This window comes from Wyeomyia smithii, chromosome 1, assembly GCF_029784165.1.
Source record: "Wyeomyia smithii strain HCP4-BCI-WySm-NY-G18 chromosome 1, ASM2978416v1, whole genome shotgun sequence".
NCBI classification, from domain to species: domain Eukaryota; kingdom Metazoa; phylum Arthropoda; class Insecta; order Diptera; family Culicidae; genus Wyeomyia; species Wyeomyia smithii.
In genome coordinates this window covers 34,993,858-35,006,931 of record NC_073694.1, presented here as the reverse complement: position 1 = coordinate 35,006,931, position 13,074 = coordinate 34,993,858, and the positions used below count along the sequence as shown (strand labels likewise).

The 13,074-nt window shown below is 40.2% G+C and overlaps 4 protein-coding genes across 4 annotated transcripts; 2 read left to right on the top strand and 2 right to left on the bottom strand.

Moving 5' to 3' along the window:
* The first annotated feature begins 6,447 nt into the window (after nucleotides 1–6,447).
* On the top strand, nucleotides 6,448–7,488 carry LOC129718399 (transmembrane protease serine 11D-like). The gene is made up of 2 exons (XM_055669163.1): nucleotides 6,448–6,581; nucleotides 6,644–7,488. Exons 1-2 carry the CDS (start codon nucleotides 6,491–6,493, stop codon nucleotides 7,432–7,434), a joined length of 882 nt encoding a protein of 293 aa, XP_055525138.1. The 5' UTR covers nucleotides 6,448–6,490; the 3' UTR covers nucleotides 7,435–7,488.
* Nucleotides 7,489–7,872: 384 nt separating this feature from the next.
* On the bottom strand, nucleotides 7,873–8,878 carry LOC129718398 (trypsin alpha-3-like). The gene is made up of 2 exons (XM_055669162.1): nucleotides 8,778–8,878; nucleotides 7,873–8,716 (listed from the first exon to the last, which is right to left on the bottom strand). Exons 1-2 carry the CDS (start codon nucleotides 8,806–8,808, stop codon nucleotides 7,914–7,916), a joined length of 834 nt encoding a protein of 277 aa, XP_055525137.1. The 5' UTR covers nucleotides 8,809–8,878; the 3' UTR covers nucleotides 7,873–7,913.
* Nucleotides 8,879–9,042: 164 nt separating this feature from the next.
* Nucleotides 9,043–10,025, top strand: LOC129718397 (trypsin alpha-3-like). The gene is made up of 2 exons (XM_055669161.1): nucleotides 9,043–9,128; nucleotides 9,189–10,025. Exons 1-2 carry the CDS (start codon nucleotides 9,089–9,091, stop codon nucleotides 9,974–9,976), a joined length of 828 nt encoding a protein of 275 aa, XP_055525136.1. The 5' UTR covers nucleotides 9,043–9,088; the 3' UTR covers nucleotides 9,977–10,025.
* LOC129718396 (trypsin-2-like) lies at nucleotides 9,989–11,035 on the bottom strand. The gene is made up of 2 exons (XM_055669160.1): nucleotides 10,610–11,035; nucleotides 9,989–10,546 (listed from the first exon to the last, which is right to left on the bottom strand). The coding sequence occupies exons 1-2, from the start codon at nucleotides 10,985–10,987 to the stop codon at nucleotides 10,091–10,093; spliced, it is 834 nt and encodes a 277-aa protein (XP_055525135.1). The 5' UTR covers nucleotides 10,988–11,035; the 3' UTR covers nucleotides 9,989–10,090.
* Between the last annotated feature and the right edge of the window lie 2,039 nt (nucleotides 11,036–13,074).

Here is a 13,074-nt window from a genome sequence, read left to right as displayed (position 1 = left end):
ACAGATAAAAGAGAAGTGGAACGATGCTTCAGCTGTACTGCTTTGGAAAGCAATATCCAACAGAAGAAAGTTTCCACTTCTATTCATCGACAAGACTGTAAAAGTATATCTACAACACGTCAATAAAAAACTTTCGCTGCCTTATACCAAGGAATTATTTGGAGGAGAAAGTTTCTGCTTTCAACAAGATTCAGCACCACCGCAGACGGCTTTGGTTGTTCAAAACTGGTGCAACGAAAATTTACCATGGTTTACGCTCTCCCAATTTGAATGCATCGAACTTCAGCGTTTGGGGGAACCTACATGCTAGGAAAGCTAGGTGAAGTAAAATACATGACTTTGGACACTTTTAAGAGCTGTTCGGTGTAAATTTGGGATGACATGTTTGAGAAGCCTTTGCCTTTGCGGGCCGTAATCAATTTTCTTTTTAATTTTATGATTTTTATAATTTTTATAACTTCATAAATAAAGTGTATCACCAAGAAGGTGACACCCTGTCGTAAGCCTTAATTCACTTAGGATCCGGAATCACGGTTCATTTATAATAATGATCACAGTAAGTAAATCTGATATCTTTTGACAGCAGTTTTTGGCAAACCTGTATTTTTTCTTTTGTTTAAAAAAAATGCAGGATGGAAGATGGACGCTGAGATACTAAAATCACGAAATCGTTCGTGAACGTACAACTGGATTAGAGTAGAATTTATGATCGGAATATGAGGTTAAAGGTAATAAAAACACTCGAAGCAAACGTATTTAAGACTTTCAAATTGCGACATCGTCAAAATATAACTCCAACTAAGATACGAGAATCCGTATGCGTAAATTATTTGCGTTTATAAGCAACCAAAACGGACGCTGAAGCAAAATCTGGTGGTCGGAAGATGCACTCGAAAGATGTACAACAAGGTTTTAACGTAGTACAAAGGATGAATGCTGATGGATGCCGGAACGTTCGTGGAGATGAATTTTTAATAGCTCCCTGCAACTGAAATTTTTTTAAAGGAGCTGTCCTCAGCAAATTTCAGTTAGTTTTCGATAGTAAGTTTGCCAAGAAGTTCTTGATTTGACAAGCGATCCACTCCGTTCAATAGCAAAATAGTGGGCAATAGACCATCAACGCAAAAATAACCTCACTTTTTTGACAGTTTGAAGAGGTTCGTTTACAAGAAGTTAGAATTTTATTTCGATTCATCATTTAGTACGTTTGTGCTGTCGGATATGATAACAACCAACAATCCAGTGCCCAAGTAACCCTAGAAAAAAGTCTGTGTCTATTCAAACACCCGCTTCTAGTGACATTGCCCTCTTTTTTTCGAATAGATCGAATCCGTTATTGTTATTCAAAAAACTGGATTGTGGTATTTGTTATGTATTGATGTGTTAACACCGTAATGACCATTCGTTATTAAATTAGAACAAAAACTCTCATTTTAAATGAATAAAATTCATCAATTTGACGCTAGAATAACATTATCTCTTCAGGGTTAAAGATTTATAGTAATTTTACTAAACTTTTCTCTTCTCTTTTCTGACGTTATCGTGCAATGATCTATTGTCAAGACTAAATTGAAGACGAATGCCAAAGAGACTCGGAATGCTGTAGACATGAAAAGATAGTGGAGCAAATAGCCGGCCAAGTTGACTAACAATGAGTCCAAATCCAAACTCCGAAAAAAAGTATCGAACTGTAACGGATTTTTTTCTTAAGACGTTTTACTGAAAAGAATAATAAGCTGCATTTTGATAAAAAAAAAAAATTATGTAGCTTCAACCAATCCGGGGTACAACCAGATTTGTAATTCTGAAATCTAAATGAACTGTGCTTTAATATATTTTTTAACAGTATGTACTCGTTTAGACTCTATGCATGAAAATTCATACAAACTTGTTACCAAATAATTCGATGAATATTACGAATTACGAAATTCGGAAACATAAAATGGTAGTAATGATACATAAGGCGGACAATAAAAATCTAAATATGTAAATATGAAGAAAATATCGAAGTTCCAATCTGAACAACTCGAAATAGAGCAAAATCATTTCAAATCGTCTGGAAATACGCGAAAATTTAATCGACCATTTTTGATTTGAATGAAACTTTGCACACGTATTTGGCTTAGCAAACTGAGCATTTTTCACAGGTGAAGAGATTTTTTACACCCATGAATTACATTCTAAAAGGGCGTATGCCTTTTGGCATAGGTTTTATTCGAAGCATTGTAGCCCAGAAACCGTTGGTTGTATAGAAAAACTGTCTGAGAATGAGTTGCAGCGAATCGAAAAATGCATCATAAAAAAATATACACTGTTTAAAAAATATTTTTTTTGACCAAAAAAATTAAAAATAACCATTAAATTTCAATTTAAAAAAAAAAGTTGAATTATTTTTAATTTTTTTTTCGAAGAAACTTGACGTTAGTACGCAACTTTAAAAAAAAAATCCAGGATGAAGAAATGAATTTAATTATAATTTTTATAATTTTTTTATGAAAATTATAATTTAAACATTTTTCAAAATATTTGTATTCTGATGATTTTAAAAGATGCAGAGAGTCATTTTGAATCAAAAAGCTCTTGGTAATAAACATTCTAAAGGCATCGGTTTTCGAGTTATTTTTAATTTAAGCTCGAAAAATTATAATTATTTCGGAAAATACACGTTTTTCTTAATTTGTCCATGGTTCTCCAGCAAAAACCATACGTTCATTGGAATGCTTGATCAAAAATATACAATTCATTCTTTGACAACAAAACGATTGGGCGAACGGTTCTCAAGAAAAGAGTTAAATGTTCTAAGTGATATAAATATATATAAGAATCAAATATTTATTTTCGAGTTTTATTATCTTAGAAACATGTTTTTTTATGACATAGATACTTTACAGAACTAGTTTCACCTTATATTTTATATACATCATAAGTAAATGATTCGTCATCTTTTGAAAACAGCTTCGTTTGTATCTTATTTTCTGAAATCGGAACAAAAGAGTAATACTTTTGTGTGGCAGCTATTATTAGGGTAGATGATCCAATAGTTGTGGTAGCACCAATAGTTGCGGTATCGCTTTTAAATTCATCGTTTAAATTAATTAGAGGTGAATTGCTTATGCTACATGTTGGAGAAACAATAGATTAAACATAAGTACACACGTTACTATATCAATATATACTGAAAATATCCAAACTACTGGAAAAAACTGTATTTTTGAGAAACTTACCTGGAAGGCACCCTTCACTACCTATTTTCTTATTTTGTCCTTAAAGTTTTTAAGATATGTGTGTGTTTTTAGTACGATTAATACTCATATAATTATTTTCCCAGATAATAGATTATTATAAAATAAAATGCTAAAATGCTACGTTACTTATGTATGACCTCTTAACCGATGCTTACTCACTGCTTATGGTCTTGTAATTCTTTTGACGAGCCTTTCGCAGTATGTTGGTGTGAAACAGTCAGAAACTAGATGGCTCTTTTAGTAAACACTAACGTAGAAAATGTAGGCGCAGACATGGTACGAAGTAGAGGTAATAGACTTTAGCTTTTTCAAGAGAAACACAAGAGAAAGAGACGTTTAGGAAAGTGTATAAAGTTTTACTTGAACAAAAAAAAAAGATTTCAAAAAAAAAGTGAGTTGATATGGAAACTGTTATCTCAGATTTCCAAAAACCAAGGTTTATAGACAAACACTTTAGTCGCCTAAAATTCTTCTAAGCATTTCAAAATGAGCGCTATTAGTCTTTCTTATGTCCAACATTGTTTTACGTTGAAAATGTTCCATAAACATGACTGAATTTTTGTTAGAAAAACTTATTAAATCGTTAGAAAAAGGTTTAGGTAAATTGACTATCCAAATAATCAAAATTTATATCACTTTTTATTTTTCATGCATGTAGGACTCAAATTCAATTTTCCAATATCTTTATATGAAATTTCAAGCAATTTTCTAAAAGTCATTCCTTTACAACTTTTTTCAATATCAGTCAATATCCAGATACGTTGGTTTAAAAAAAACTGCTCAAAAACTTCAGCCCTTTTTAAATGTTAGTCTAGAGAAATTTAATAAAAAGCATGCAAAATTGTTTAGTTTAATAAAACCTACATACCCACAAACTCTCACTAAATTCTGCCAAAATCTGATTAAGTTGGTGCATAATCCGTCTCTTGGTTAACTTCGTGCATTTTTGTATTCACTTGCCAACCTACTAGTCAACCGATTGAAAACAACATGATGAATACTAAAACAATTAAAAACCACTTCAAGCGAGTTAAAAACCTTCATTTAACCAAGCAAACACGAATGTTTTATATACCGCAACTATAGGAGCACGCATTCGCAACTATAGGAACTCTACCGCAACTATTGGAGCAAAAGCGTACAGCATATTTTTGTTAATTTCAAGCCTCAAAACGTGTTTAAAGTCAATTTTAAGGTACAAAACTATCAAGTAGAGCCCATTTCATCAGAAAATAATGGAGGGTACCGGCTAGACTCGTTTATCTTAGCCAAAACATGGCTAAACATGCATAACTCGTGCTTAGCTCCTCCACTATTGGGTCATTTACCCTATAGATTTTTTGAAAATATTGCTCCATTCTGTTACTCCTTGTTCATATTCTTCATATGATACCCAACTAAATGACATTTTTGATGAATTTTTATTACTTTTCTGATTAGATCAATCATACAATTCTTTTGCGCTTGTAATGGGATGTTCATGTTCTTTAGCTAAACTTGCATTTCCTGCCATTCGTTTTAATATGCCACCAATTGCTTCGCATGGGCCATTAACATGAGAAGTCGCAAAAAATGCTACTCTGCATCGACGTTATATTTTGTTTTGAGCTTGCAAAGACTTGCAAAGTTTTTTCTATTTTTATATTGTGAGGCAGCTCCATCAGACATTAATATCGCTTTTTTCAACTCTATTGTTGTTTTCAAAAAACTCATGATTTGGCAATGAACACCTGAACCGCAACAGTATCAAGATGGAGTACTTCCGATATTATGATAAAGCTGATATTCTCAAGTGTTCCAGATTCTGAATAGTAAACAACTGGCTGGTGGCTTGACTATCATTCCAATAACTACACGAATCACAAATTGATTAAGACGTATTAAAATGGGCTTGACTGTTCAATATTTTTATTTTGCAATAACGTTTTTGTTTAATTTGCGTAAGCTTGATGAGCATCGATGATCAGGAAAGGGTTTACAGCATTTGGGCTTGGTGTATCCCATTTTCACTTTATTCATCTTCACAAAATGCAAACTGTTACTAACACATCTGGAGTAGTGCAATCGTATTTATATACAAAAACAGATATTATAGGTAACCCAGTAGTTATTGGTTGCGTACTTTACAAATAGTTATTATTAGTAAACAATTAAGTAGTGTTGCACGACAAACATATTTTTTTATGAAACATTCGGGAAGGGGGAACGTGTAGGTAGGCTAAGGTTTAGCGCTTGAGTTATTTATCCAATCGTTTTGTTGTCAAAGAATGAATTGTATATTTTTGATCAAGCATTCCAATGAATGTATGGTTTTTGCTGGAGAACCATCGACAAATTAAGAAAAACGTGTATTTTCCGAAATATTAATAATTTTTCGAGCTTAAATTAAAAATAACTCGAGAATCGATGCCTTTAGAATGTTTACTGTCAAGAGCTTTTTGATTCAAAACGACTCTCTGCATCTTTTAAAATAAACAGAATACAAATATTTCGGAAAATGTTTAAATTAGAATTTTCATAAAAAAATTAATCTACCATAAAAAAAAAATAAATTTACATTTCTCCATCCTGGACTTTTTTTTAAAAGTTGCATACTAACGTCAAGTTTCTTAAAAAAAAATAAAAAAAATTCAATTTGTTTTAAATTGAAATTCAATGTTAATTTTTCAATTTTTTTGGTCAAAAAAAATTTTTTTTGTACAGTGTATATTTTTGTTATGGTGCATTTTTAATTCCCTACAACTCATTCTTAGACAGTTTTTCTATACAACCAACGGTTTCTGGGCTACAACGCTTCGAATAAAACCTATGCCAAAAGGCATACGCCCTTTTAGAATGTAACTCATTGGTGTAAAAAATCTCTCCATCTGTGAAAAATGCTCAGTTTGCTAAGCCAAATACGTGTGCAAAGTTTCCATAGGTCATTTGGCGCGATCTTGTTCAATAGAATCTTAGCATCCGCCATAATCACCAAGAGATTGATTCGCGGCGGATATTACATCATGCTCACAATTGGTCACCTATTCTCCGAGTCCGGGGACTCACCAAACCGCTTTATTGATTGACTCGATCGATAATTTAGATCAATCGCAGTTGCTCCAACGCTGCACTTCCATTGTCCATCCGGCGGGTACGTAAATTCCACGAAATAAATCGCAGTCGAAATTACCTCACTTATCAACAAAGATGTCTAATCCTTCGATAAAAAACGAACGAAACGCTTTACTACAGACCGGCACCTGATAATGTTGGCAGGAGTTAGTCTGCTGCTGATTCCGAGTCAAGAAACATCGCGCACAAACATGAGGCTGCTTGCGATTGTACTGGCCATTGTGGGTGAGTGAGAAATTTGTTACTTGAAAAGAGGTTTTATATTTTAAGTTCCCAATCCTCAACAGGCGTCAGTTTGGGGGAAACCATCCCGGAAGCTCGCATGATGGGCGGTACCAATGCCGCCTGGGGACAATTTGGTTCTGCCGTTTCTATTACGACGCCCTTTCTGTTGCACTGTGGTGGAGTGATCTACCATCCTCAGCACGTGTTGACCTCAGCTCAGTGTGTCCTTAACGCACAAAACCGCCTGATCGATCCCTACTGGCTGTCAATTATAGCAGGAGACATTGCGCTTTCACCGATTGGTGCCCGACGACAGACGAGACGCGTTACACAAATATATGTCCACCCGCAGTTCAACGTGTTTACCAGGGAAAACGATGTGGCCTTACTGCGGTTGGATGCTCCCTTCGTGCTGCCCTCGAATACGATCGACTTTGCACGAAGGACAAACCGAACCATCCCTACCGGCACGGCCTGTCAGCTCGCTGGTTGGGGAGCTTCGTCCACTGGGACCCCTGCAACGGTTAATGTTCTGCAGCGGTTCCTACCGATAGCGGTGAACGATCGGGACATTTGTAACAACCCTGCGATGCATGCCGGCCGGGTACTGGAATCGATGATCTGCGCCGGTAATACTGCGACTTCTACCGGCGCTGCACCCTGTACCGGAAATCTGGGCACCGGATTGTACTGTAACCGACAGCTGGTGGGCATTCTGTCTTTTGGATTGAACTGTGGCGCCGCGAACGATCCGCCAGTGTTCACGCAGGTCCGCAACTACGAGCGCTGGCTTTTACAGCAACTCAGTAATACTCCAGGACTGGCCCCGAACTGGACCCCCGGGGTGCTGTGAAGGGGACGTTTCTTGAATGAGATAAATAAAGAGATTGTTTGAAATTGAATAAAATATGACTTTATGGTTGGGTGAAACATGTTCGAACGTGTCCATTTGTATCATTGTTGCTCTTGGATGACGCATTTGATCAGGATTTTTAAATAATTATCGTTAAAATAAGAAAATTTTCATGGTAGATCTACGAGTTTTTAATTGTAATGTAGAATTTTCGAGTGAATTAAAATAAAAAGCAAAACCTTGGTGCTACATTCCTACTCCGAACTTGACCTTCTCTTTATTATACACATAATTCGCAGCAACCTGTTTTAATGTACAGGACAATTGCGGAGCTAGATCGACGATCCTACTGACACCAACATTCTCTTCCGAGCCGATACCTAAGAACCCAGGACGACTTTTAAAAAAAGTTTTCTTTAAAAATGAAAAAGTCCAACCTTTTATCATTGAAATATCACTTTATTGTTCGATCAAAACCATCACCACACGGGAATCGGTGACGTACCGGCTGCGGGAATGTCCTGCCGCTGGTACTGCTGCTGGATCCAGTTCTGGTAGAAACGTACCTGGGTGTAGACTCCCGGATTATTGGCCACTCCGCACCCGAATCCGGTGGACAAAATTCCCGCTACCTGTCCGTCACAGAACAGACCGGTGCCCATGTTGCTAGCGCAAACGCCTGGGCCGGCGGTGACCACACCCGCACAAATCATGGACTCTTCGATGCGTCCAAAGTGAACAGCCAGAGCGTCGCAGGTGTCTCTGTTCAGAATCGGTGCCGCGATGAACTGCTGAACTGGTGATGCTGTGGCGTTGTTCCATCCGACCGCCTGGCAGGCCATTCCGTCGAAGGGAATTTCAGTACCAAGAACGGCAAAACCGATGTTCGGCTCCGCGCTTTCCGGTGGAACGAAGTTCGTAGCGGTTCGCAAAACTGCTACATTGTTTTCGAATGTGAATGGGTTGTACTCCGGATGGACGTAAATGGCCGAAACCGCTACTCTAGGGTTCGTGAAGATTAGCTGCAACGCACCGGACATAATCGTTACCTGTGTCGTAGCCAGCAGTGTATTTTGGGCCGTTAGAACACAGAGAGCCGCCGTCAGGACATGATTCGCATTCAGGATAATGCCACCGCAGAAGGCATTGGTCGGAGTCGGAACTCCTACGGCGACGACCGACGGAAATTGACCGAGCACGGAATTCGTTCCTCCGGAGATGAACGGCTCAAAGGGATCGTACCCATCGGGGTTCATCCGATTGGCGTACGAGGCTCCGATTGCTAGGGAGAGACAATGCAACATTGACCCAAAGTTTGATGGACGAATCAAAATTGACCTTACCAAGTAACACGATTACTGTTGCGAACTTCATCCTGACAACTGATGATGGAAACTGAGAAGCCGGTTCTCCAATTTGCTTAACCAAACCATTATCTACGTTGTGAGGGATTAGAATGGCGAAGCTCTTTTTCTTAAATGGGGGATTTTTTGCCCGTGGTTCTCAGAAGCAGTATGTCATAACAAAAATCAGTTCCAAAATCAAGCGGCGATAAGATAAGACGCTGATAGAGTTCGGAAGCGTAGTTTAATGCTTTGTACCTGCCGATGAAATCAGTTTCCAATTAGCTTGCGAGCGCATCAGATCGACAAATATGAGGGTGCTTGTTGTTGCTTTGCTGGTGACCCTTGCAGGTAGGTTCAACTAGGATTACCGTTATAATTAAGTGTAGACAAAATTCCACCCACGCTCAGGTGCTTTAGCCAGCGAAAATCCCTCCGGTCGTCTCACTGGTGGAACCGTCGCCCTCTCCGGACAGTATCCGGCTGCTGTCAGCATTGACACTCCTTATCAACTGCACTGCGGCGGATCAATTATCAACCTTAATCATGTCTTGACGGCCGCGTGGTGCGTCATGCATCCCACCGCATTCACCCTGCTGAATCCCTTTTGGCTTCGAGTGATCGCTGGCGATCTGAACCTGGTTCCTGTGTCGTTCCGTCGTGAAGTTCGCAACGTAACGCACCTGTTCGTGCATCCCAACTACAATCGAGTGACTAATAACAATGACTTGGCCGTAATGCGCCTGAATACTCCCTTCCCGGAGTTCCACAACACCATCGAACCGGCAATCCTGAACACCCGAGTTCTGGCCGTCAACACGCAATGCGAATACGTGGGATGGGGAGCTGCCACGAACGCAGTAGGCGTTGCTTTGAATCCTGCCCAACGCATTGCTATCGTGCCAATTCTGACCACGGCATCCTGCAACGCTGCCACCGTACATAACAACCGAGTTCTGGCTACTATGATTTGTGCCGGCTCGTTAACCGCTACTGCCAACACTGTCTGCCAGGGCAACATCGGTGGAGGTCTCTACTGCGGTGGGCAACTGACAGGTGTTCTCACGTTCGGACTAGCCTGCGGAGCAGCCAATCAACCGGGAGTCTACATTGACATCAGACAGTACCGTCAGTGGATCGATACTCAGTTCACCCGCACTGATAATCCAGGCCCAGGATGGGTTCCCAACCCGCTGTAAGCTAATTAAACATTATTAATGGGAAAAATAAATCACTTTATTACCATAATGTTTTATTATCTTAAACAGTTTTTTGAGAAATCAATTTTTATTTAGAATCAAATATATTCCTAACTAAGAATTCAACGGTGACCAACCCAAGGGTGGAATGTCGGTTCTCGTCAACGTTTGGTTGATCCACGGATTAAACCACCGTATCTGGGTGAAGGTCGGTGGGTTGGCCGCCGCGCCACAGTTCATGCCGAAGGACAGCAGCCCGGTTAGGTCCCCGTTGCAGTACAACCCCGAACCGATACTTTGTGGACAGGGAGCGGGCCCAGTTGCAGCAGCCACCATATTACCAGCACATATCATAGTCTCGAAAACGCGCATTGCCACCCGTACACCGTTGCACGCATCCCGATCATTGATTGAGATCGGAATGTATCGTTGCTGTGCGTTGACCGCCGTATCGGTAGCGGCCAGCACACCCCAACCAGCAAGCTGGCAAACTGCCGCATTAGCAACGATTCGAGTTTGACGCCGGGCCGGTTCCACTTCGTTGCTGGGCAATTGAAACGGAGTCTGAACCTGCCATCGTAAATTCATAGAATAACATTAATCAACTAAGCTTTGTTTACAAAATATACCCACTCGTATGACAGCGATGTCATTCTCCAACGTGTGCGGTTTGTAGTTTTCGTGCGCGTAGATCACGGCTCCCAGACTAGTCTGGCGAGACCACGAAACTGGCATCAAACTGATCTCACCCGTGTTGACCCGAATCAAGCGGGGATTGTGCAGATGGTGGGTAGCGTTTAGCGCGCACTGAGCCAACGTGACCACATGGCGTTCGTCGATCACGGCCGCCCCGCAAAGCGTGCGATCCGGCGTTACGATGTGTGCTGCCGCTGGAAACTGGCCGAAAGATGTCACCGTTCCACCTAGCAGGAACGATTCCGGTTCCGTTGGTGAAGTTGTGGCCACCCAAGTGGCCATTACAACCAGAGGGAGAAATTTTAACACGAACATTCTGGTTCGCTGCGACACGGGACTGATAAAGAACTGAGCTGGAAATTATTCCCAACAAGCAACGCGCCATAAATGATATCGAAATCGGGATATCGCCTTAACGAGGATTAGGGGTCGTGCTTATCGCTAGAGTTCGTATCGTATCGAAGGTGAGTCAGACTACCTGATCATCGATGGGTGCTCATAATCAATATTAAAAAGGGTTTTTTTTTTTTTTTTGAAAAGGAAACTATAAACGAAATTGAGACTGGTAGTGGTTCTGTCGAATTTGTCATTGACACAAAAGTAGAAGATGTCACAGTAGATGGTAAGTTCAACTCTCAAGGCTTGTACATGGTGAACTCGCTCGTGGATCTTGGAACATTTCCAAAATTTTACCTGCTGGGTAGTTAAGCGATAATGATACTTGACGCATCAGGAAATGGCTACATATTTTACCATTCCGCTGACATATTGATTAAAATAATCTATGATTGGATGTGAAAACACTCCTCGCCACCGTGGAGTTGATTTCCTACTCAACGCCCACGCACAGGATCCGCTCATCAAATGGGAACCTGTTCTGTTAGTAGAATATAATCGTTACTAGATTCACAACAAGTGTACAGAACCTTTCTTTAATCCAATGCCAAACTAACAAACAAGGAAACTTTTACAGTTAACTGATTGCCATTGTAAGTAAGATTCCAAGATCTACATGGGTGACCTAAACGCGAAAGTCATCTTCGACAACATGGACTATGAACGCGTCATGCCCTCGGAGAAATAAGCGAGAAGGACGAGCTGCTTGAAGAGTTCTGTGGCAACAACGACTTGAAGGAAGGAGGCTCGCTGTTTCCCCATCAACTTGCCTAAAGTCAAGTGGATCTTTCGTTATGGATTCATATACAGAAAATCAGATTGAACACATTTGCATCAGCCGTAAATGGTGACGGAGCCTTCTTGATGTACGGAACAAACACACCGTGTTTGATCATCATCTTCTGATTGGCGAGATCAGCCTGCGTGACGACAACGAATCAACAAGTTCTCGATCGTGAGGGAGTTTGAGATCCGAGCAGAGGGAGTTCCAGGAGGTAAGAGAGGAAGAACAATGGACAGACATCAAGAACGCCTTTATTGAAACCAGCGGGAACAGCCTAGGTCAGTTGCGCACCCAGAAAAAGAAGGGGATCTCTTACTGTGTCCGAATCATCCTGGAGCAGGTTAATGGCCGGCGGTTAATGTGCGTAGTATGGGTAGTAGTACCCACTCGGAAAATATCCCTGTGGGTACATACCCACACGGAATTATCGGACAAAACCAAAAAATGTAATGATTTCTATGTCCGAAACTTAAAATTGCCGCGCACATGTGCGAGGCACATAAAACTACAGATTTAATGCATTTCTAAAATGCACAAAAATTGTCTATTTTTCATGGGTTTACCTTTACACGCACTAACAAAACATCCCATGCAGCATCAATCGTAGTAATCTATGAGTCATCAGAAAAAAATTAACTCGAACTCTAACCGTGATGGCGAAAACAGTGAAACTACTTCATCCAGAAGTGTATGCGTTCATAGAACCGCGTCCGAGGTGAAGTTCATATGACACACCAAGTTCCCCAAAAAGGTGCTGCTGTTGCTGACAATCGGCGTGAAAGGGATGCCAAAGCCGCTCTTTTTTCGCTCCGGACTGGTCGTGAAAGGGGAAATTTATAGTAAGGAGTGCCTGCCGAAAGTTGCGTCATCGAGAAATACTATAAGGGCGAAAACGTCGTATACTGGCTGGATTTATCGTTGGCCCACTACTCGAAGCAATCGTTGGAGGATATGGAGCTGGAGAGTTCTTGGGCAAAACTGAAACGTACTACTACTCCAATAATTTGGACGCGAAAATTGATAAACAAAAGGAAGAAAGAGCTCAAAAACATGCCTACACGCAAAATTTGGATTATCACTATACCTCACCAGAACTACCTACTTTACCAGAAGTTACGCAATTTGGGGTAAAACGTTCCTTGAAGATTTTTTTTTTTCGAAGAATGCCGTCAAAATCGCCAAAACTGCAATAACTCGGGTTAGACTTGATAAATTTACTGAA